The 20868-nt window shown below is 46.5% G+C and overlaps 1 protein-coding gene across 1 annotated transcript; it reads right to left on the reverse strand.

The window, feature by feature from the left end:
- Positions 1-11567: 11567 nt before the first annotated feature.
- On the reverse strand, positions 11568-20723 carry LOC310796107 (PDZ domain-containing protein 7-like; the record flags this gene model as incomplete). Its single annotated transcript, XM_083658256.1, has 8 exons — positions 11568-11599; positions 12063-12623; positions 13767-13827; positions 15277-15424; positions 15736-15912; positions 18448-18622; positions 19278-19415; positions 20462-20723. The coding sequence occupies 8 exons, from the start codon at positions 20721-20723 to the stop codon at positions 11568-11570; spliced, it is 1554 nt and encodes a 517-aa protein (XP_083514382.1).
- Positions 20724-20868: the final 145 nt, after the last annotated feature.

Below are 20868 nucleotides of genomic sequence, written 5' to 3' on the forward strand. Positions count from 1 at the left end.
GTTATTTGCATAAAAAACATTAATAGTTAATAAAAACACACAATTTCTTGTATAATATTACTGAAATCATTGGTAATAAGTTATATTACTGAGTTACTGCTAAAAGTAATATATTACATGTAATATGTTACTTCTGTAATGCGTTACCCCCAACACTGAGCTATAGACGGTTTTCACCAGCTGCAACCCCACAGCACTTCCTTTTTCTCAGCTTCTTCTTCTGTGTTTTATGGCGGTTGGCATCCTTAAATGTTGCATTACCGCATCACCTGAATTGTATCAGCTTCACAGTGCTAACTATTGACAGTGTCCACTTTCTCAGCTATTCAGGGGAAAACACTGACATAGCCTACTTCTATTTCTATTTTTGCTATGTAAACGTTTAAATGTAAAGATAGGCCTATGCGTGCAATAACGTACTGATAGTCAGCTTACTCTGTAACATGTAGCTTTTATTAGCCTCTCAGGCTAGCTCCGGGACGCAATCTTTTTTTTCCCATGATGGCGAAGGCTAGGCGAAGGCATGACCCGCCCCTCTCTGCCTCTAATTGGCTGACTGCACTCGGCTGCTCTCGCCTGCTTCCCAGGCGAGCCAGAAGTCATCTCAAACGAGCCTATACTTTCATTCAATGTCACGATGCTGCGGGGGGAAGTAGGCTACTTCATAGCTTAACTATGAAAATAGTGTTGGCTGTTTATCTCCCTTTCTGCTGCAGCATGTTGAAGAAATAAATGTTCAGTTTGAACAACACCCATTCTGGTCATTGTAGAGCAAGATGATCGCTTCCACTACCAGGGCCGCCCAGAGAGATGGCAGTGCCCCTGGAAGGGCCCACCGCTGGCGGCGCTCTCCTCCTCTCCTCTCCCCCTCTCCTCTCCTCTCCTCTCCCCTGCCCTCCTCTCCCCTCCTCCCCTCTCCTCCTCTCTCCTCGCCTCTCCTCTCCTCCTCTCCCCTCTCTCCCCTCTCCCCCTCTCTCCTCTCCTCTCCTCTCCCCCTCCTCTCCTCCCCTCTCCTCTCCTCCCCCTCTGCTCTCCTCTCCCCCTCTCCTCTCCTCTCCCCCTGGTTCCCCCTCTCTCCTCTCCCCCTGGTTCCCCCTCTCCTCTCCCCTCCTCTCCCCCTGGTTCCCCCTCTCCTCTCCCCTCCTCTCCTCTGGTTCCCCCTCTCTCCCTCTCCTCTCCCCTCCTCTGCTCTCCTCGCCTCTCCCCTCCTCTCCTCTGGTTCCCCCTCTCTCCCTCTCCTCTCCCCTCCTCTCCCCCTGGTTCCCCCTCTCCTCTCTCCCCTCTGGTTCCCCCTCTCCCCTCCTATCCCCCTGGTTCCCCCTCTCCTCTCCCCCTCTGCTCTCCTCGCCTCTCCCCCTCTCCCCTCCTCTCCTCTGGTTCCCCCTCTCTCCCTCTCCTCTCCCCCTGGTTCCCCCTCTCCTCTCTCCCCTCTGGTTCCCCCTCTCCTCTCCCCCTCTCCCCTGGTTCCCCCTCTCTCCCCTCCTCTCCTCTGGTTCCCCCTCTCTCCCTCTCCTCTGGTTCCCCCTCTCCCCTCCTCTCCTCTGGTTCCCCCTCTCTCCCCTCTCCTCTCCCCTCCTCTCCTCTGGTTCCCCCTCTGCTCTCCTCGTCTCTCCCCCTCTCCCCTCCTCTCCTCTGGTTCCCCCCACCCACCTCCATCTGCGGTCGCCTTTTATACACGTTGCAAACAACGCAGGACAACGTGATTGGCTGGCTCAGATTTGAACAGATCTGAGCCAGCCAATCGCGTTATCCTGTGATGACGTAATGTCCTGTGCCCCATAACCGGATGGACCATATATGGACTTCCTCCCCCCCCTGGCTGCGCTATCATAGCTGCTGACTGTTGCACTATCCGTCAGATCCCTTTGCAAGGTACATGGACGTTACTCTGCAGAAACTACAGTACAGTAACAAAATCACGAATGCGCTGTTTTTGGAGCTCTGCATGTCTGTGTTTGTCTAGTTAATGTGTTAACGTTAGCTAACGGCTAACATTCGCTAGTTAGCCAACCAACCAGCAGCTAACATTAGCTAGCTAGCTAGCTTACCGGAAGCGATATTTTTTTTGGATGACGGCGAAGGCATAACCCACCCCTGGCCCTCTCTGCCTCTGATTAGTGGCAGCGTTATAAACCATAGATATGACTATATTAAAAACATAAACACACTGGCGTCTTTCATGCAGGCTAGCAAGCGTAACTGCTGTATGTCTGTCTGACCCTAGCCAAGCGAATGTGTTTGGATGGAAGTTTGACGCTAGGCCAATCAGAGGCAGAGAGGGGCGGGTTATGCCTTCGCATAGCCTTCGCCATCATCCGAAAAAAAATATCGCCTCCGGGACAACAGTGGGTAGGGGTTACAGTATATAGTTACAGTATATGTTTAGGTGGACAGTGATGTGATATCTCTGATTATTAATAATAATAATTGATTGCATTTATATAGGCTGTTCAAAGCCCCCAGAGTGTGTGTGTGTGTATGGGGGGGGGGGGGGACTCAAGTCATCCACCACCGATGTGTAGCACCCACCTGGGTGATGCACGCCAGCCAGTTTGCGCCAGAACGCTCACCACACATCAGCTCTCATGGTGGAGAGTTGAGGACTGAAAAAGCCAATTGGATATCGAGGGATGATTAGGTGGCCATGATGGAAGGAAGGCCTGTGTGGGAATTTAGCCAGGGCACCGGGGTTACACCCCCCAGGGCACCGGGGTTACACCCCCCAGGGCACCAGGGTTACACCCCCCAGGGCACCGGGGTTACACCCCCCAAGGCGTGGGGGGTTACACCCCTACTCTTGCGCAGTGCCGATGGGATCTTTATTGACCACAGTGAGTCAGGACCTCGGTTTAACGTCTCATCCGAAAGACGGTGCTCACTCACTCGCAGGACAGAGTCCCTGTCTCTGCCCTGGGGCATTGGGCATGGGGATATTATTCATGAGACCAGAGGGAAGAGCACCTCCTACTCGTCCTCCAACACCACTTCCAGCACCATGGTCTCCCATCCAAGAACTAACCACAGTCAGACCTGCTTATAGCTTCCCCAGCAAGCCAGCGATTTTAACCCAGGAGCCACGGTGCCGGCTAGATGCACAACACTGATCCCCAATAGGCGGCCCGCGGGCCAGGTCCAGCCCGCGAGAGCCAAATGTCCAGCCCGCGCCGACCTATTGGCACTTACGCCAACGATGGAGAAGGCGGTTGAGAATGTCAGCCGCTGGAGATGATTTCAGCTGCTCGAGACCCCGACAGCGGCGGCAACAAGAACAACAACAACAACAAGAGCAGCGCCGCCCTTGTGGCCATGGCTTCTCCTGACTGACACAGGGAGGGGGATGCCGCTCCTCGCGCCGCGCCCGCTCCTCCCGCTGCTCCTCCTGTCCGGACGAGGAAGGAGAGGCCGGGCGATGGCCGCCCTCCTCCTCCCTCCGTCTTCCTCCTGTCGTCAGCCCTGCCCGCAGCAGACATTTCAGTCTGTAATAGTTTTCAAAAATCTGGATGAAACCTGAAGAAATTACTGTTCAACACTGAGGAACTGTGAAGTGAAAAGTCAAATCATTAAATGGTTGGTTTTAGACTTTTTCTTAGATTTCTTAGATTTTTTTTTCTTGTGTGACCCTCAACACAGGCTTTGAGGATCCCAGGCCAAAAGTTATTACTAGCACCACCACCACTACTACCCCAGGATCAAGCTCCGGACCTGGGGCGCCAGGGCCTTCTCAGTTGCTGCACCCTCCCTCTGGAACACTCTCCCCATCCACATCCGTCAAGCAAACACCCCTACCATCTCTCAAACAGGCCCTCAAGACCCACCTCTTCAAACTCACCTGCTAACTCACCTGCTAACCCCATTATTTATATTCTACTTATTTTTTACCACTACAAATGTGCATATTAAATGATTTTATTGTGTGTGAAGCGACTTTGAGTATCTAGAAAAGCGCTATATAAGTTGAATGTATTATTATTATTATTTATTGTAAGAGCCATGAATTGATTTATGGAGAATTATAATGACTTGAGAACATTGATTATTGAGCTTGTTTATATTTTGGTTATGTTGTTTGTTATTCTATTATGGCAGTGATTGATAGAGGTAATTGGGTCAAATGAATGGGGGCGGTGATATCCATCTACTCAGTTGATTATATGCACCTGTTCACCTGTTGCTGGGAAGGAAAGAGGGGAGTGAGTAGGTCGCTGTACTTTTTGTTGACCGCAATTTATAGTTTCTGATCGCTGTGATTACTTTGATATACTTTTCTGCACGTTGTATTGAGTTTATTAATTTTTCTTTGTAATAAAACTTCAAAACGTATTTTTTGATCTCAGCGAATCATTTTTGTTCAGCGCGTCAATTCATCTACCAACAAGACCTACCTCAGCCTCTCAGCGGCTTTTTGCTTTTGTTCAGTGCCGCTACATTTTGTCAACAAAAAATGGCATTATAAATAAACATCCCGGCGCATCGGATCAAGGATTAACGCAAGCCCGGAGACAAGTTGTCCCATCGGAGTTGAATGAGGAAGAAGGAGCGGCTGTTTAATTGCCTGCTTCGGGAGCCCCGCAGGTAAAGCCAAGCCAGCCAGGTACACTCACCGGTGTATGTGCGTAAAGCTGTGTGTTATTGGAAGGACCGCAGCTTGCACTGCCCTTTGTCCATTGGGGATGAGTGGCTGGTTACCGGTTGAGAGTTGGTTTCCCTGAGCGCTCTCTGGCATTAATCAGACTGTAAAGGATTCAATGCATTTTTCTCCGTGCTGGCAATAAGGAATCTCCGCGCTGTCTTGGCACTGCGCTGATGATGCGTAAATGTGATGTTTACTGGATGAATTAATTCCTTTCGTCTGTGACTGTGGATGTGTTTAAAGGCACAAATAACGTTGTGAAAAGAAATTGAAAAAGGAAATAAAAGGAGCAAAGATGAGCCTTGTTGATGATGGAAAAATGAGTCAAAATGCTGTTGTTTCAAGTTCTGAAATGGATGGAAAAAGAGAATCTAAACTCACTGCAAAGGCTTTTGCAAATAAAATCGAAAAAATGGAAAAGGAACGCAAAATGACTGTGAATAAAATTAAAGCACTCATACCAGAAATAAAAACATCCATGAAAAAAAGGGAAAATGTTTCACATGTACAACCCATGTTGAAAAAATTGATTGAACTTTGTGAAAATGCCACTTCATCACATGATGTGTTGATTGCTTTACTCCCAGAGGATGAACAGGATAAACAAAATGAATGGTTTTCCAGCATTGTGGAATACAGCAACACATTTAAAGAGGAGGTTCAAATGTGGTTGAATGAGCCAGAGGAACGGCTCCATAAGGATGGTCATGTTCAATCTGATCTTGATGGAATGAATCAACAACTCTCACCAAATGCACCAATTACGGATAATCAGCCAATTCTTGATGGAATGAGTCAACACCTGTCAACACCAATTGCTGCTGATCCTCAGCTAGAGCTACTGCAGGCTCCCTTAATTGACACTGATGCCTTACAAGATGAGGTAAAAGCAAGCGACAGTGCCTCAAACACAGGAAGAAGATCTGCTGTTTCTAGTATTTCATCTGCATGTCTGACAGCTGAAGCGGACTTGGCAGGATTGATGATAAGACAAAAGATCTTAAAGGACAAACATGAACTGGAAGAAGAGGAGGAACGATTGCGGAAGAGGAAGGAGCAACTTCAAATGGATGAGGACATTGCAGTACACATGGCTAAATTAAATGTGTTAAAATCAAGGAGCATTGTGAGTGGGAAAACCTCTAAGTCAAGACATTCAGATGGAATGAACTCACATTTGGAAAAACAAAGAAAAACACAGAACCTCAGTGCTTTGGCCAATCCATTTGTACCACGAAGGTCACACAATCAAAACACAGGTGACCACTTGGATATAGGAGCAAGGCCTAAGGATAAAAATACCCCTCAGTTCATTCAGTCACAACCAATGTCAGTTGGATCCCATGCACCCAAGCAACATTCAGTGTATCACAATGCTCAAAATAATACACAACTGCCATATGGGGATGCTTCAAATGCAAATATTTCAGAAAATGAAGATCAAAACAACATGCTTGGCATTATGAGAAAGCAAAATGAAATAACTACACTGTTGATACAGCAGCAATGCCTTTCGTCTTTGCCCAAGAGAGATATACCAATCTTTGATGGTGATCCATTAAAATATCATGCATTTATGAAGGCTTTTGAGAATGGTGTGGAGAGGAACACTGAGAGCCACAGTGACCGACTCTATTTCCTGGAGCAACACACTAAAAGTCATCCCAAGGACCTGATTAGAAGCTGCCAGCATATTGATCCTAAGAGGGGATATGCTAAGGCTAAGGCTTTACTGCAGGAGCAGTTTGGAAACCCGCAGAAGATTGCATCTGCATATATGGACAGGGCTCTGTCATGGCCTTCCATTAAAACTGAGGATGTGAAAGCTCTTCAAGATTACAGCTTTTTTCTCCGAGGCTGCTGTAATGCCATGGAAGAAGTGCAATATCTGCATGAGTTAGACATGCCCGCTAACATGCTGACCATTATTAGGAAGCTGCCATACAAATTCAGGGACAAGTGGAGGACTGTCGCCTGTGAACTGCAGGAAAGGCGCAGCCAGAGGGCCACTTTCATTGACATCACTAAATTCATTGAAAGACAAGTGAAAATTCTAACTGACCCAGTGTTTGGGAATATACAGGACGCTCCATCACTGATGACAAATAAAGGTGTAACCAAACACAATCCTCAGCTTCGTTCTGGCATTAGAGGAACCAGCTATGCTACTACTGTAGCCCCTGTGGAAAACAAAACTCAGAACATAAACAAATGGAAGGAACATTTTCGAACAGCAAATAAGACATGTCTTTGCTGTGGAGGAGGACATACATTGGACGTGTGTCCCCAGTTGGGAAAAAGAACTCACAAAGAGAAGATAGGCTTCTTGAAGGAAAACGGTGTCTGTTTTGGTTGTTTGTGTATTGGACACATCAGCAAAGTTTGCAAGAAGCGGATTTCCTGTTCAAAGTGTGGTCTCAAGCATCCAGCCATCCTCCACATTCCTTCAAAGGAAAGAGAAAAAGACTTTGATCAAGCTGAGAAGAAATCAGAGGTGTTAGTGGACAGCACTCTGGTGTCAAGCGGTCTTACAGGGGCTGGTGATTATGAATGTAAACTTCCCATTGTGCCAGTGCAAGTCAAGTCTAAGAAGGGCAACAAGATTGTTACCACCTATGCTTTCTTGGATCAAGGAAGTACAGCAGTATTCTGTACAGAGGCTTTGATGCACAAACTTGACCTTACAGGGAAGAAGGTTCACATTCTCTTAAGGACAATGGGCCAAGAGAAAGTTGTGAGTACGCATGCTGTGCCAGGACTGGAAGTAGCTGGTTTGAATGAGGAGGACTTCTTGGAACTGCCCAAGGCGTACACACAGGTATGCATGCCTGTCCACAAGGGCAACATTCCAACACAGAATGATCTTCACAGATGGCCTCATTTAAAGCATGTTCATTTGCCCGAGATCGATGCTGGGATCGAGCTGTTGATCGGGACAAATGTTCCTAAAGCCATGGAACCATTGCATGTCATTCGCAGTGTTAACAACGGCCCCTATGCAATCAGGACAGTGCTGGGCTGGACCGTGAATGGGCCACTGACAGGAGACAGTGGGGATGCAATGGATAGCCAGCAGCCAGAGTTGTCAGTGAACAGAGTCTCAGTTGTGAACTTGGACGAACTTTGGCAGCAGCAATTTAAGACTGATTTCCCTGAATGCAGCATGGACGAACAACCTGGCTTGTCAAGAGAAGATCAGATGTTTATGGAACTCGTCACAAGCTCAGCAAAGCAGGTGAATGGCCACTACGAGATCAGCCTACCATTGAGGAAAGTGGACGTCAGTATGCCAAATAATAAGAAAATAACTGAGCAACGTGCCATACACCTGAAGAAAAGGCTTCAGAAGGATTCCTCTTTTCGTGCTGATTATATGGCCTTCATGAACGATCTTGTTGCCAAAGGCTATGCAGAACGGGTTCCTGAAGAGGATTTGGCACGTAATGATGGTAGGGTCTGGTACATCCCACACCACGGCGTTTACCATCCTACCAAAAGAAAGATCAGAGTTGTTTTTGACTGTGGAGCGAGTTTCAAGGGAACATCATTAAATGCTCAGCTCCTCCATGGGCCTGATCTTACAAGTTCACTGATTGGAGTGGTGACCAGATTCAGGAAAGAACCTGTGGTGATCATGGCGGACGTTGAATCCATGTTTCACCAGGTAAGAGTGGCAGCACCAGATGTGGATTTGTTGAGGTTCCTCTGGTGGCCTGATGGGGATTTGGATCAAGAGCTCGTTGACTTCAGGATGAGGGTGCACATATTTGGGGCAACATCTTCACCCAGCTGTGCCAACTTTGCCCTCAGGAAATGTGCAGAGGACAATAAAGAACAGTTCAGCCAGGAGGCACTGGATAAGGTCCTACATTGCTTCTACGTTGATGACTGTCTTGTGTCTGTGGCTTCAGAAGAGGAAGCAGTGTCTCTTTGTCATGACCTTGTCTCCATCTGTGCTAAAGGTGGGTTCAAGCTGACGAAGTGGATAAGCAACAGGCGTCAAGTTCTGGCTTCAATACCTGAAAGTCACAGAGCCAAGGACATGAAAATATTTGACATGGATCAGGATTTGCTGCCTGTGGAGAGAGTGCTTGGTGTGGAATGGTGCATCCAGTCTGACACTTTTAAGTTTAAGATTGTGATCAAGGACAGACCACTCACCAGAAGAGGAATTCTCTCAACAGTAAGCTCCATCTATGATCCTCTTGGTATCTTGAGTCCCGTCGTCTTATCTGCAAAAAAGATTTTAAGGGATCTGTGCAGGAGGTCACTTGGCTGGGATGATGCCATACCCGAGCCGGTTGCTCAGGAGTGGGCAAGTTGGCTGGATGAACTGTGCTACTTGGAGAAATATAACATCATGAGATGCCTGAAGCCATTGAACTTTGGAGAAGTGACCGTAGCACAGTTACATCATTTCTGTGATGCGAGCGAAGATGGCTATGGAGTAGTGACCTACCTGCTGTCCCGAAATGCAACCTCTCAAGTTCACAGTGCTTTTGTCATGGGAAAGGCCAGGGTGGCTCCATTGAAGGCAGTTACCATCCCCCGAATGGAACTCATCGCGGCCACCATGGCAAGTCGCATGGATGTCTTGTGGAGGAAAGAGCTACACATGCATCTTCAGGACACTGTGTTTTGGACGGACAGTGCTTCTGTTCTCAAATACATATGGAATGAGACTTCCAGATTCAGAGTCTTTGTGGCCAACCGAGTCTCAGAAATTCGCACAGCTTCAAGACCCTCTCAATGGAGGTATGTTGAGACTGCAAACAACCCTGCTGATGTTGCCTCCAGGGGTGCGAAAGTTGATGTATTTCTCAAGAACGCAACGTGGGTGACAGGGCCTCACTTTCTCCTTCAATCTGAGAGTGAGTGGCCTGTCAATCCCGACGATGTTCATCAACTTCCTGCTGATGACCCTGAGGTCAAGAAGGCTGCTGCAGTAAATGCTGTACAGGTCAGTGAGGAGGTTGATGCAGTAACTCGGATGATCCAGTCCTTCAGCTCTTGGACCCATCTGAGAAAGTCTGTGGCCTGGATCTTAAGATTTAAGACATGGCTCTCGTCTCTGTGTCAGAAGAGGAGACAACTGAGCATGGATCTTGCACAGTCTGACTTGGATGTGGAGCAACAACAACATTCATTGGAGAAAGATATGGAAGCTTTCAAGAGGAAGACTGTTTCAAGTTGTCTATCAGTGGAGGAGATGGAGAAGGCAGAGCTCGAGATCATCAAGTTCAGCCAGAGGAAGAACTTTCAAGAGGAATTCTCCAGGCTGCAAGATGGCAAAAGTGTGAAGGCACAAAGTCACATCTACACACTTTGCCCCCTGATGGAAGATGGTGTTCTGAGAGTTGGTGGTCGGCTCAGCAGGTCATCTATGCCTGCAGAAGCTAAACATCCTGCAATACTGCCTAGGGATTTACATCTCCCAGCCATGATTCTAAGGCACATCCATCAAAATGTGGGACATGGTGGGCGAAACCACGTGTTATCCAAACTGCGTGAGAAATATTGGATCACTGGCGCTAGTACAGCCATAAGGAGAGTTCTGTCAAAGTGCGTCATCTGTCGACGGCTGAATGCTCAGCCAGTGTCTCAGCAAATGGCAGATCTACCATCTGAAAGAGTTACTCCAGATGAGCCACCTTTTACTCGTGTCGGAGTAGACTATTTCGGACCTTTCGAGGTGAGGAGCAGAAGGAGTGTCGTGAAAAGGTATGGGGTCATTTTTACCTGCATGGCCATACGAGCAATCCATCTTGAAGTGGCACCCTCACTAGACACGGACTCTTTCATAAATGCCCTCAGACGCTTTATAGCAAGACGTGGTCAAGTCCAGGAACTACGGTCTGATAATGGGACAAATTTCATCGGAGCAGAGCGTGAGTTGAAAGCAGCCATTGAGCAGTGGAATCAGTCACAAATTAATGATACTCTTCTCCAGAAAGGAATAAAATGGACTTTTAACCCCCCAGCTGGCTCACATCATGGTGGATCCTGGGAGAGGTTAATTCGATCAGTCCGGAAAGTCCTCAATTCCACTTTGAAAGTGCAAAACTTGGATGAAGAAGGCCTTCATACTGTTCTTTGTGAAGTGGAATCCATCATCAATGGCCGTCCCATCACCAAAGCATCCACGGATCCTCATGACCTGGAAGCTTTGACGCCAAATCACCTGTTACTTTTAAAGACCTCACCATCTTTGCCACCAGGAGTCTTTCAAGAAGCTGACATATATGCTCGCAGAAGATGGAAACAAATCCAGTACATGTCAGACCTATTCTGGAAAAGGTGGGTTAAAGAATACTTGCCTCAACTGCAAGAGCGCCAGAGATGGTCAGGAGTGAAGCGGAACCTCATCTCTGGAGATATTGTGCTTATAGTGGACAACACAGCACCTCGTAACTCATGGCTCATGGGAAGAGTCCTACAAACCTTTCCAGACCGAAGGGGCTTTGTGCGTCAGGTGCGCATCAAAACAAAGAGCAGCTGCCTGGACCGACCAATAACCAAGGTGTGCCTGCTACAGGAGGCCGAAGCTGGATGAGGAGCGGCTGGTGCACATTGGGACATTTTTTGACGTCTACTTTAATTTGACTTGACTAAGAGACATAACTAACATACTTATATCTCACTCACAGGTTTCATCAGGAAGAAAGAAGACTTAGGAACTTTTAGTCAATTTATGGACTTTAATTATTGAGCTTTGATTGCTTCATGCCTCTTAACTTGTGTAATTATTATGTAATAACCTAATAATTAGGGGCTGGCGTGTAAGAGCCATGAATTGATTTATGGAGAATTATAATGACTTGAGAACATTGATTATTGAGCTTGTTTATATTTTGGTTATGTTGTTTGTTATTCTATTATGGCAGTGATTGATAGAGGTAATTGGGTCAAATGAATGGGGGCGGTGATATCCATCTACTCAGTTGATTATATGCACCTGTTCACCTGTTGCTGGGAAGGAAAGAGGGGAGTGAGTAGGTCGCTGTACTTTTTGTTGACCGCAATTTATAGTTTCTGATCGCTGTGATTACTTTGATATACTTTTCTGCACGTTGTATTGAGTTTATTAATTTTTCTTTGTAATAAAACTTCAAAACGTATTTTTTGATCTCAGCGAATCATTTTTGTTCAGCGCGTCAATTCATCTACCAACAAGACCTACCTCAGCCTCTCAGCGGCTTTTTGCTTTTGTTCAGTGCCGCTACATTTATTACTACTACTACTACTACTACTACGCCAAAGACAATCTTACATTCAATAAATCTTGTTAAATCTTACATTCAATAAATATTGTTAAAGCTTGGTCGGCGTTGTGTGTAGTCTCTTAAGGTAGAACTACTACTACTAGCAATGCAGCAAACTGACATCCACCATTCAAATCTCTTTACATTATCTTTGAGCCTGTCGTTCTCACCTTTCTCCGTGATGTGGCTCTGGGAGCGGCTGATAGGTTTCCGCGGCTTGCTCAGCGCCATCAGCACCTCCGTCTGGGCCGAGGCTTTGGCCGCCTCCCGTTCCTCCTCCGACAGCGTCCTCGCCCTGCCCCGCCCTCCTTCTGCGTCCCCGCCCTTGTCCCTCGGCCCCTCCCCTTTCCCGCGTATCACCGTGTCCTTCAGCAGCTCCGTGGCGCCGAGCGTCCGGCTGGTCTGCGAGACGTGCCTGCTGAGGTGCGAGGCGTGCGGCGAGGACGGGTGCGAGGCGTGTGGCGAGGGGGCGTGTCTGGAGTGGTAGTTGGGAGGGTGCGGGTCGGTCTGACTGGCGGTCTCGGAGGTGCGCTCGGCGCTGCTCGGCCGTCGGGAGTAGCAGCGGTCCTCCGTGGAGATGGCGACGTCGACCATGTCGTGGCCGAAGATGGGAGGGAAGAGGACCTGAGAGAGGCCACTGAGGGAGCTGAGCGGGGTGCCGGAGGACAAGGAGGAGGCGGAGGAGTAGGAGTCAGAGCCCTGCGAGGAGGGAGCGCGGACGCCATTGGCCACTGTTGAGAAAGCGCCACCGTTACAATCAAGGAGAGGAGATTTGAGAATATTATTTTCAACTCCAGGCAAATGCAACACCTGTACCTTAGGAAACCGACCAGCTGACCCAACACAAATGCTACAAGCTTACATAGTCAATCAAATGTGTAATGTGTTATTTGACAGTCTCCTTAGTGTTGACTAGCTCTGTTTGACCTATGACCTTACATCCTATTAATCCCATTGGCTTTTTGGGGTGCGAGGAACATGGACCAAGAGTTTTTCCTTGTTTTGTTTTGAAATGCAAAACCCAGAAGGACTTTGCATCTTCAAAGACATCCTTGGAGAAGAAACACCCAGCGACCCAGATGTCAGGTCACGACGACTGAGCTGCCTTTGACGACACAAATTAATCCCTGGCTATTTTTAGAACAACTCAAATCAAACTGAAGAATGGAAAAAAAGAAGAAGAAGAAAGAAAAAAACAGGGTATTTGAGGCCTGCTAAGAAAAGCCATGACAGGGTTTTAGTATAAGCGGCCAGTGTTCCACTTTTCCTTTGAGAGATGTCCAAGTAAACACAACATGTGTCCTTGTAAAGACAAATGAGACTTTAGGATTCCAATGACTTCTCTATAAAAAGTCTTGGGGGCAGACCCATCTTTAATATCTTCTTATAACATTCAGTGCTGGATCATTTCAAGCTGATAGGCTGTTCAACCAAAGAACTTTCATCGCTAAGAACTGACAGTCAAATGTTTAGTTCTTCGTGCAGCCGACGCGGGTTTGAATCCGACCCGTGGTCCTTTGCCACATGTCATCCCCCCTCTCTCTATCTCTCCCCACCTTTCCTGTCACCCTACTGTCCTATCCAATAAAGGCAAAAATGCCCCAAAAATAATAATAATAATTAAAAAAAAACGGACAATCAATAGATTGTTGTTCCATTGCAACATCAGCGCGCAACGTTCTGCTGTTGTCCCATAGGCGCAAGGAGTTTTTCAGGCCAAAATGGTGGCAGTGCTGTTGTCAAAAAAAAAGCATTGGAGTGTCGCCTCTTGGTTTTCACTCATCTCATTTAGAATTTATAACCAACACGATCTCGAGCCCTATCTCATAAAATCATGTTTAATGGTCAACATTCATCTAAGATAGAAAACGTACATTTGTCTAGCCAACTGTACTCTGCCACCATCTCCTTGTAGGCAGGGTATCGTCCAGCCTCCTGAAGAGTGAATGTGTTGGAGAGAGGGGGAGGGGAGAGAGAGAGAGAGAGACAGAGAGAGAGAGAGAGAGACAGAGACAGAGACAGAGAGAGAGAGAGAGACAGAGAGAGAGAGAGAGAGAGAGAGAGAGAGAGAGACAGAGACAGAGACAGAGACAGAGAGAGAGACAGAGACAGAGACAGAGACAGAGACAGAGAGAGAGAGAGAGAGACAGAGAGAGACAGAGAGAGACAGAGAGAGAGAGAGATGTGTTACGGTACAAAACTTGGAAATTAAAAATAGCCAGTAGCATATAAAAAGCTCTACATTTCCTGGACAATTGATTAATTCAACTCATGCACAACATTCCTTACAAGGACAGAGCTATATTGGGTCAGGAGGATAATTAGTGTGCTGCTATATCCACCTTGAGGGATCGTCTCTCACCTACAGAGAGTATTTAAGGTCAAAGAGAGGAGTCACTCCAGGCCCCGTCTCAGATCTACCTAAAAGCCTCAGATATGCAGCTGTGGGGGCGTTCAGCAACCGAACCCGCGGCCGGTCGCACGGTGTGATTTGGAGCCATAATTCAGTCCGACACAGCATTGAAGGAAGACATAAAATGAGGCTTTCTGCTGATTATAACCTGATCCCTGACTGCCTTTGAATAATGAACGTGGTGCCTGGCTGTTTTTCACACATGGAACCTGAGATCAGAGGAGTAAAATGAGCACGCAGGAATGTCAGACCTAAGAGAGCTCACATGCATACACTCAAAACACACTCAACACAACACAACGCACACACACACACACACACACACACACACACAGGCACGCACACACACAGGCACACACACACACACACAGGCACGCACACACACACACACACACACACACACACACACACACACACACACACACACACACGCACACACACACACACACACACACACACACACACACACACACACACACAATTGCACTGTCAAAAAATGACAGGAGTTAAGTACTGCTCCCCTGCACACAATACCTGCTTGCTTGCAGCCTACCGAGTTTCTTCCGATTTTATTTTGTAGTAACGAGGAACGAAGATGCTTAGGGGAATGTTGTATTGGATTAAAAGTATATATTTTATTTTGAAAATGTAGTGGGCGTAAAAGTGGAAGTTGACAGAAATAAAAGTACAGTAAAATACAGATTAAAGTACAGATACTTTCAAAAAATACTTAAGTACTGTAACAAAGTATTATGACTTATAAATTATTACACCACTGATTCTGCCCTCCTCCAAAAAGATCAATTGATATGTTTAATCCTATGCAAATATGTAATACTGCCTTGTTGTATGATGTTGTTTCATTCAAACCACAAAGGTAATTTATGGTGCTTGTTCATATTGTGTCTGTTAGGGTACAGCAGTGTGGTTCACACAGCCACACGAGATACAGTACTGGAGTCCAGACTCACCCTGATGGTCAGCATGATGTGGGTGTGGCACTTCAGGACCTCCACTGCATTGCTGTGGGTGATGTCTTCAAAGTTCACTCCATTGGCTGCAAGGATTTGGTCCCCCATTTTGATGCCATGCTGCTCTGCTAGCCCGCCTGGGTCCATGCTAAGACACAAAACAAAAGTGCAAGTGAATTCATAATGTGATATTTGATTCCTGCCGGGGAATTATGTTTTCCCTCGCCCCCCTCCAAAGAGATTTGATAGGGATTCGGTGTCTTGCTCAAGGACACTTCAGCGGGTCGGATGGGGGCCTGAACCCGCCACCTCCAGCCTCCCTACTACACCGTCCTGCTGTTCAAATGAGTTTACGTGCATCTATTATTACCTCCACCAACAGAGTGCCCTCTCTAGTATTATCAGTATTTTCACATCAGCATTTATTGAGTGTTACGTGCAGCTAGCCTTGGTCCATACTTAGAAACATATATTCCCAGGCCGAACTCTTTGCCTCCTCTGATGTTGAAGCCCAGGCAGTAGTCGTCCGATGTCGTGTAGAGGTGGACGATCCTGCGGGGGGCGCTGTCTGAACTGGTGTCTGACGGCGTGCGACCGTTCTCCTCCACCACCATCCGCCTGTGAATTAGATCCACCCTACACACACATGTGCAAACATGTTAGATATGATCATCACCCCACACACACACACACACACACACACACACAGACACACACACACACACACACACACACACACACACACACACACACACACACACGCACACACACACACACACACACACACACACACACACACACACACACACACGAGGGTCTATTCCCCCCTGAGCTCGGGCCTCTTGTATCAGTTAATCAAATAGCCATAAAGGTCTCAGTGGTACTGGTAATCCATCCAGCACCGCCACATGAAACCAAGATCCCCCAACAGCAAGATAACGTTTGAGCTTAGCGCAAGACAAATGCAGAGGTCAGAGGTCAGCGGTGGTGAAAACAAGATCATGCTCTGCACATTACGGCAAGTTTCCCCTTCTCAGCTATAAACAAGTAAACCAGCATCTGAGTTTCTGCCCTCCCTGTCGTCCATTAGTTCCTGGTAATGGACACCTTGTCATCAGGCTTTACGTACAGTATAGCACATTCAATACAGTAACCAGCTGGTTCCTTATCCTTTACTTAGAACACGGCTCTCTTGAATACTCGATTCTGATTGGTCAATCAACAATATTCACCGGTCATTATTTCTCGACAACCGACCGCTGCTCTGCCACACCTGGATTAATCAGTTGATAAGAGCTTTTTGTCAGCAAGACACTACTAATTAGGCCAACCAGTTGCAGCTGTGGTGTCTTGTGTGCCAATTACGAATGAAACCGCTTTGTCGTTGAAAACGCTATTAAAAAATCTATTTGAATAATTATTTTTGTCAGATTATTGAATGATTTAGTTGTAGGCCGTGTTCTAAGCAGGATAATGTATATTGAGGCGGTGATTACTGGGAAATAATGACCTTCAGGTGAACGATTAAGCCCTGCGCTGGCGCGTCGGGCTCAATCCACCTGTCGGTCATTATTTCCCCCGTAATCACCGCCTCAATATACATGATCCCTTACGTATAGCACATTCAATACAGTAACCAGCTGGTTCCTTATCCTTTACGTATAGCACATTCAATACAGTAACCAGCTGGTTCCTTATCCTTTACGTATAGCACATTCAATACAGTAACCAGCTGGTTCCTTATCCCTTACGTATAGCACATTCAATACAGTAACCAGCTGGTTCATTATCCTTTACGTATAGCACATTCAATACAGTAACCAGCTGGTTCCTTATCCTTTACGTATAGCACATTCAATACAGTAACCAGCTGGTTCCTTATCCTTTACGTATAGCACATTCAATACAGTAACCAGCTGGTTCATTATCCCTTACGTATAGCACATTCAATACAGTAACCAGCTGGTTCATTATCCTTTACGTATAGCACATTCAATACAGTAACCAGCTGGTTCATTATCCCTTACGTATAGCACATTCAATACAGTAACCAGCTGGTTCATTATCCTTTACGTATAGCACATTCAATACAGTAACCAGCTGGTTCCTTATCCTTTACGTATAGCACATTCAATACAGTAACCAGCTGGTTCCTTATCCTTTACGTATAGCACATTCAATACAGTAACCAGCTGGTTCCTTATCCTTTACGTATAGCACATTCAATACAGTAACCAGCTGGTTCATTATCCTTTACGTATAGCACATTCAATACAGTAACCAGCTGGTTCATTATCCTTTACGTATAGCACATTCAATACAGTAACCAGCTGGTTCCTTATCCTTTACGTATAGCACATTCAATACAGTAACCAGCTGGTTCATTATCCTTTACGTATAGCACATTCAATACAGTAACCAGCTGGTTCATTATCCTTTACGTATAGCACATTCAATACAGTAACCAGCTGGTTCCTTATCCTTTACGTATAGCACATTCAATACAGTAACCAGCTGGTTCCTTATCCTTTACGTATAGCAGCACATTCAATACAGTAACCAGCTGGTTCCTTATCCTTTACGTATAGCACATTCAATACAGTAACCAGCTGGTTCCTTATCCTTTACGTATAGCACATTCAATACAGTAACCAGCTGGTTCCTTATCCTTTACGTATAGCACATTCAATACAGTAATCAGCTGGTTCATTATCCTTTACGTATAGCACATTCAATACAGTAATCAGCTGGTTTCTTTATCCTTTACGTATAGCACATTCAATACAGTAATCAGCTGGTTTCTTTATCCTTTACAGTATTGCACATTCAATACAGTAACCAGCTGGTTCCTTATCCTTTACGTATAGCACATTCAATACAGTAACCAGCTGGTTCATTATCCTTTACGTATAGCACATTCAATACAGTAATCAGCTGGTTTCTTTATCCTTTACGTATAGCACATTCAATACAGTAACCAGCTGGTTCCTTATCCTTTATGTATAGCACATTCAATACAGTAACCAGCTGGTTACTTATCCTTTATGTATAGCACATTCAATACAGTAACCAGCTGGTTACTTTGTTACTTGGACTCTTGAGTACACATTTAGTTGTGGATAATTGTATTCATTTTGGCAGCACCACCAGCACTTGGCCCTTCCCCCTCACCATGTGGTCTTCTCCTTGGAGAAGCGGATGCCGGGGACCTTCCCCACCCGCCTCACCACCATCCTCAGCCTGTTGTTGCCTGTCAGGACCTTCACAGCACTGCTCATGGTGATGCTCTCCAGGCTGATCCCATTCACCTCCACCACCTTATCGCCCACACTCAGGCCAGCCTGCTCTGAAGACACAGGCAGAGGTCACCATACGCACAAGTCATGCAATCCATGGATACGTACAATATCAACAAAGATTTGAAACAAAACGTCGGGCGTTTTATGTTTCCAAAACGCCTTATCTTATGTTTCTGCAAACCTACAATCTCAACATAATTTTTTTTTTTTTTTTTATCACTGCTTTTCCAACACAAATAAAACGACTTTAACAAATGTGGTTATGTTTCGGCAAATAAAACAGTTTGGTTAAGGTTAGGATTTAAATCACAAAAACGTTATGTGACTTATGGTTTAGATGCAGACTTTGGGAACCCTGGGGATCAAACATGCGGCCCTCCAGTGTGAAAGCAAGGCAAGTATTTATGCCCTCCATCAACCCCAGCCACAACACCCTTACTGGCCACTGCACTATTTCTATAGCAGACTGTATAACGTTGATATACACATATCTAGAAACATGATTTTTATGCAACATATTATTTTTGCTTCCAAAACTGATATAGTGATAATATACAGTATATACAGTATATATACCGAGCACACATAAACAAAACCGAGCACACAAACAAAAGCACAGTCACCACGTGAAACACATGCACACAGACAGGCCAACACACCCCCACACACCCCCACACACCCCCACACTCACTCACTGCTAACCTGCAGAGCTGTCGTCCTCCACCTTGCTGACAAAGATGCCAAGTCCATGTTCAGATCCCCCGCGGACACTGAAACCCAGACGGCCATCTGGACTCTTATCCACCGTCACTGTGTGAATATCTTCACAGTCATCCCCACCTACATACAGTACACACAAAATACACACACGTTCAAACCACATAAAACACATGTACACACATGTAACAGCCACTGCCATTTCATCTGACTGTGTGTGTGTGTGTGTGTGTGTGTGTGTGTGTGTGTGTGTACTTCCCGTTAATAATAATAATTAATAATGTTGAATAAACAAGTTCAGGCTGGCACAGCCCCACAGTGTGTTTTCTCTGTATGACGTATGGGCCTTTCTGAATACAATACATGCTGAAAAGATGGTTGGATGCAGCCTGCCATCCCTTCAGGGCCTACACACTGCCAGGACGCTAAAGTGGTCTTGGAAAATCATGGCCGACCCACCCCACCCAGGTCCTAAAGTTTTTAAGGCCCTCCCCCTTGGAAGAAAACAGATGTCTGGCAGTAGCAGAACCTCTCGAAACAGGGACAGTTTCCTCCCAACTGCCATCTGCCTCTTCAACGAGACCCGAAAGCCCCCCACAAATGACGACTTTGTCACTCAACCGGCACAACTGGCTGAGTAACAGGCTGAGGTCCAACACTACTAAATACTCATTACATCTTTAAATGTGACCATTTCATGCCCCCCAAAAAACACCAGTTTTGCAAGTGTTTATTCAGTGTTTCCCCAAGAATTGAATTCTTTCTTGGTAAATGGGTCACGGAATGTATAAACTTGTGTCGAATCTACAGTCTTTTATTGTAATGAATTCAACTTTGGACTTCCTTAGACAATCAGTGTAATATGTATTGGCCAAATATATAATATACAAATAATCTTACAAACGGCATCATATCTATCACAGCAAAGGGGGACAACGGTGATTAGCCAATATTGCAGATTTAAAAATAAATAAAAAGCCAATATCTGCCCTGATATACAGTATCAGCAAACCAATATATCAATCTAACCCTGGTTGACTGAGCTAAACGCCTCTTGTTGACGGTGACAGTGTGACAGTGTGACAGTGGACAGTGTGACAGTGGACAGTGTGACAGTGAGACAGTGTGACAGTGTGACAGTGGCACCTGACCGTGTGTCCCAGACTCACCATCAACAGGTGCGTTGATGAGGATGACTCTCCCCATGGGTGAGGAGGACCTGCACCTGTGGCGGTGCTGTTTCCTCTGCATGTAGCGCGCGTAGGCCGCGTGGGACCCCCCTGCCTGGCCTCCGTTGTGGGGGTGGGGGCGGCCCCCTCCATTCGTCATCTCCCTCCGGCCGCCAGAGGCGTGAGAGGAGTGAGCCGCGCTGGCCGTCCGGCTCCCCTGCACCTGCCCTCTCCGGCCAGAGGCGTGAGAGGAGTGAGCCATGCTGTCCGTCCAGCTCCCCTGCCCTTAGTCATCCAGACAAGGGGGGAACCTGGGTTCTAATGTCGGGGAGAGAGGAGGGGCAGCCTGGGCGGGTGGGGTGGGGGGCAGGGCCCGGTGGGGAGCTGGATCCTCTGGTATTTGGTGG

Source organism: Poromitra crassiceps, assembly GCF_964638095.1.
Source record: "Poromitra crassiceps genome assembly, chromosome: 22".
In the NCBI taxonomy this organism is placed as follows: Eukaryota; Metazoa; Chordata; class Actinopteri; order Beryciformes; family Melamphaidae; genus Poromitra; species Poromitra crassiceps.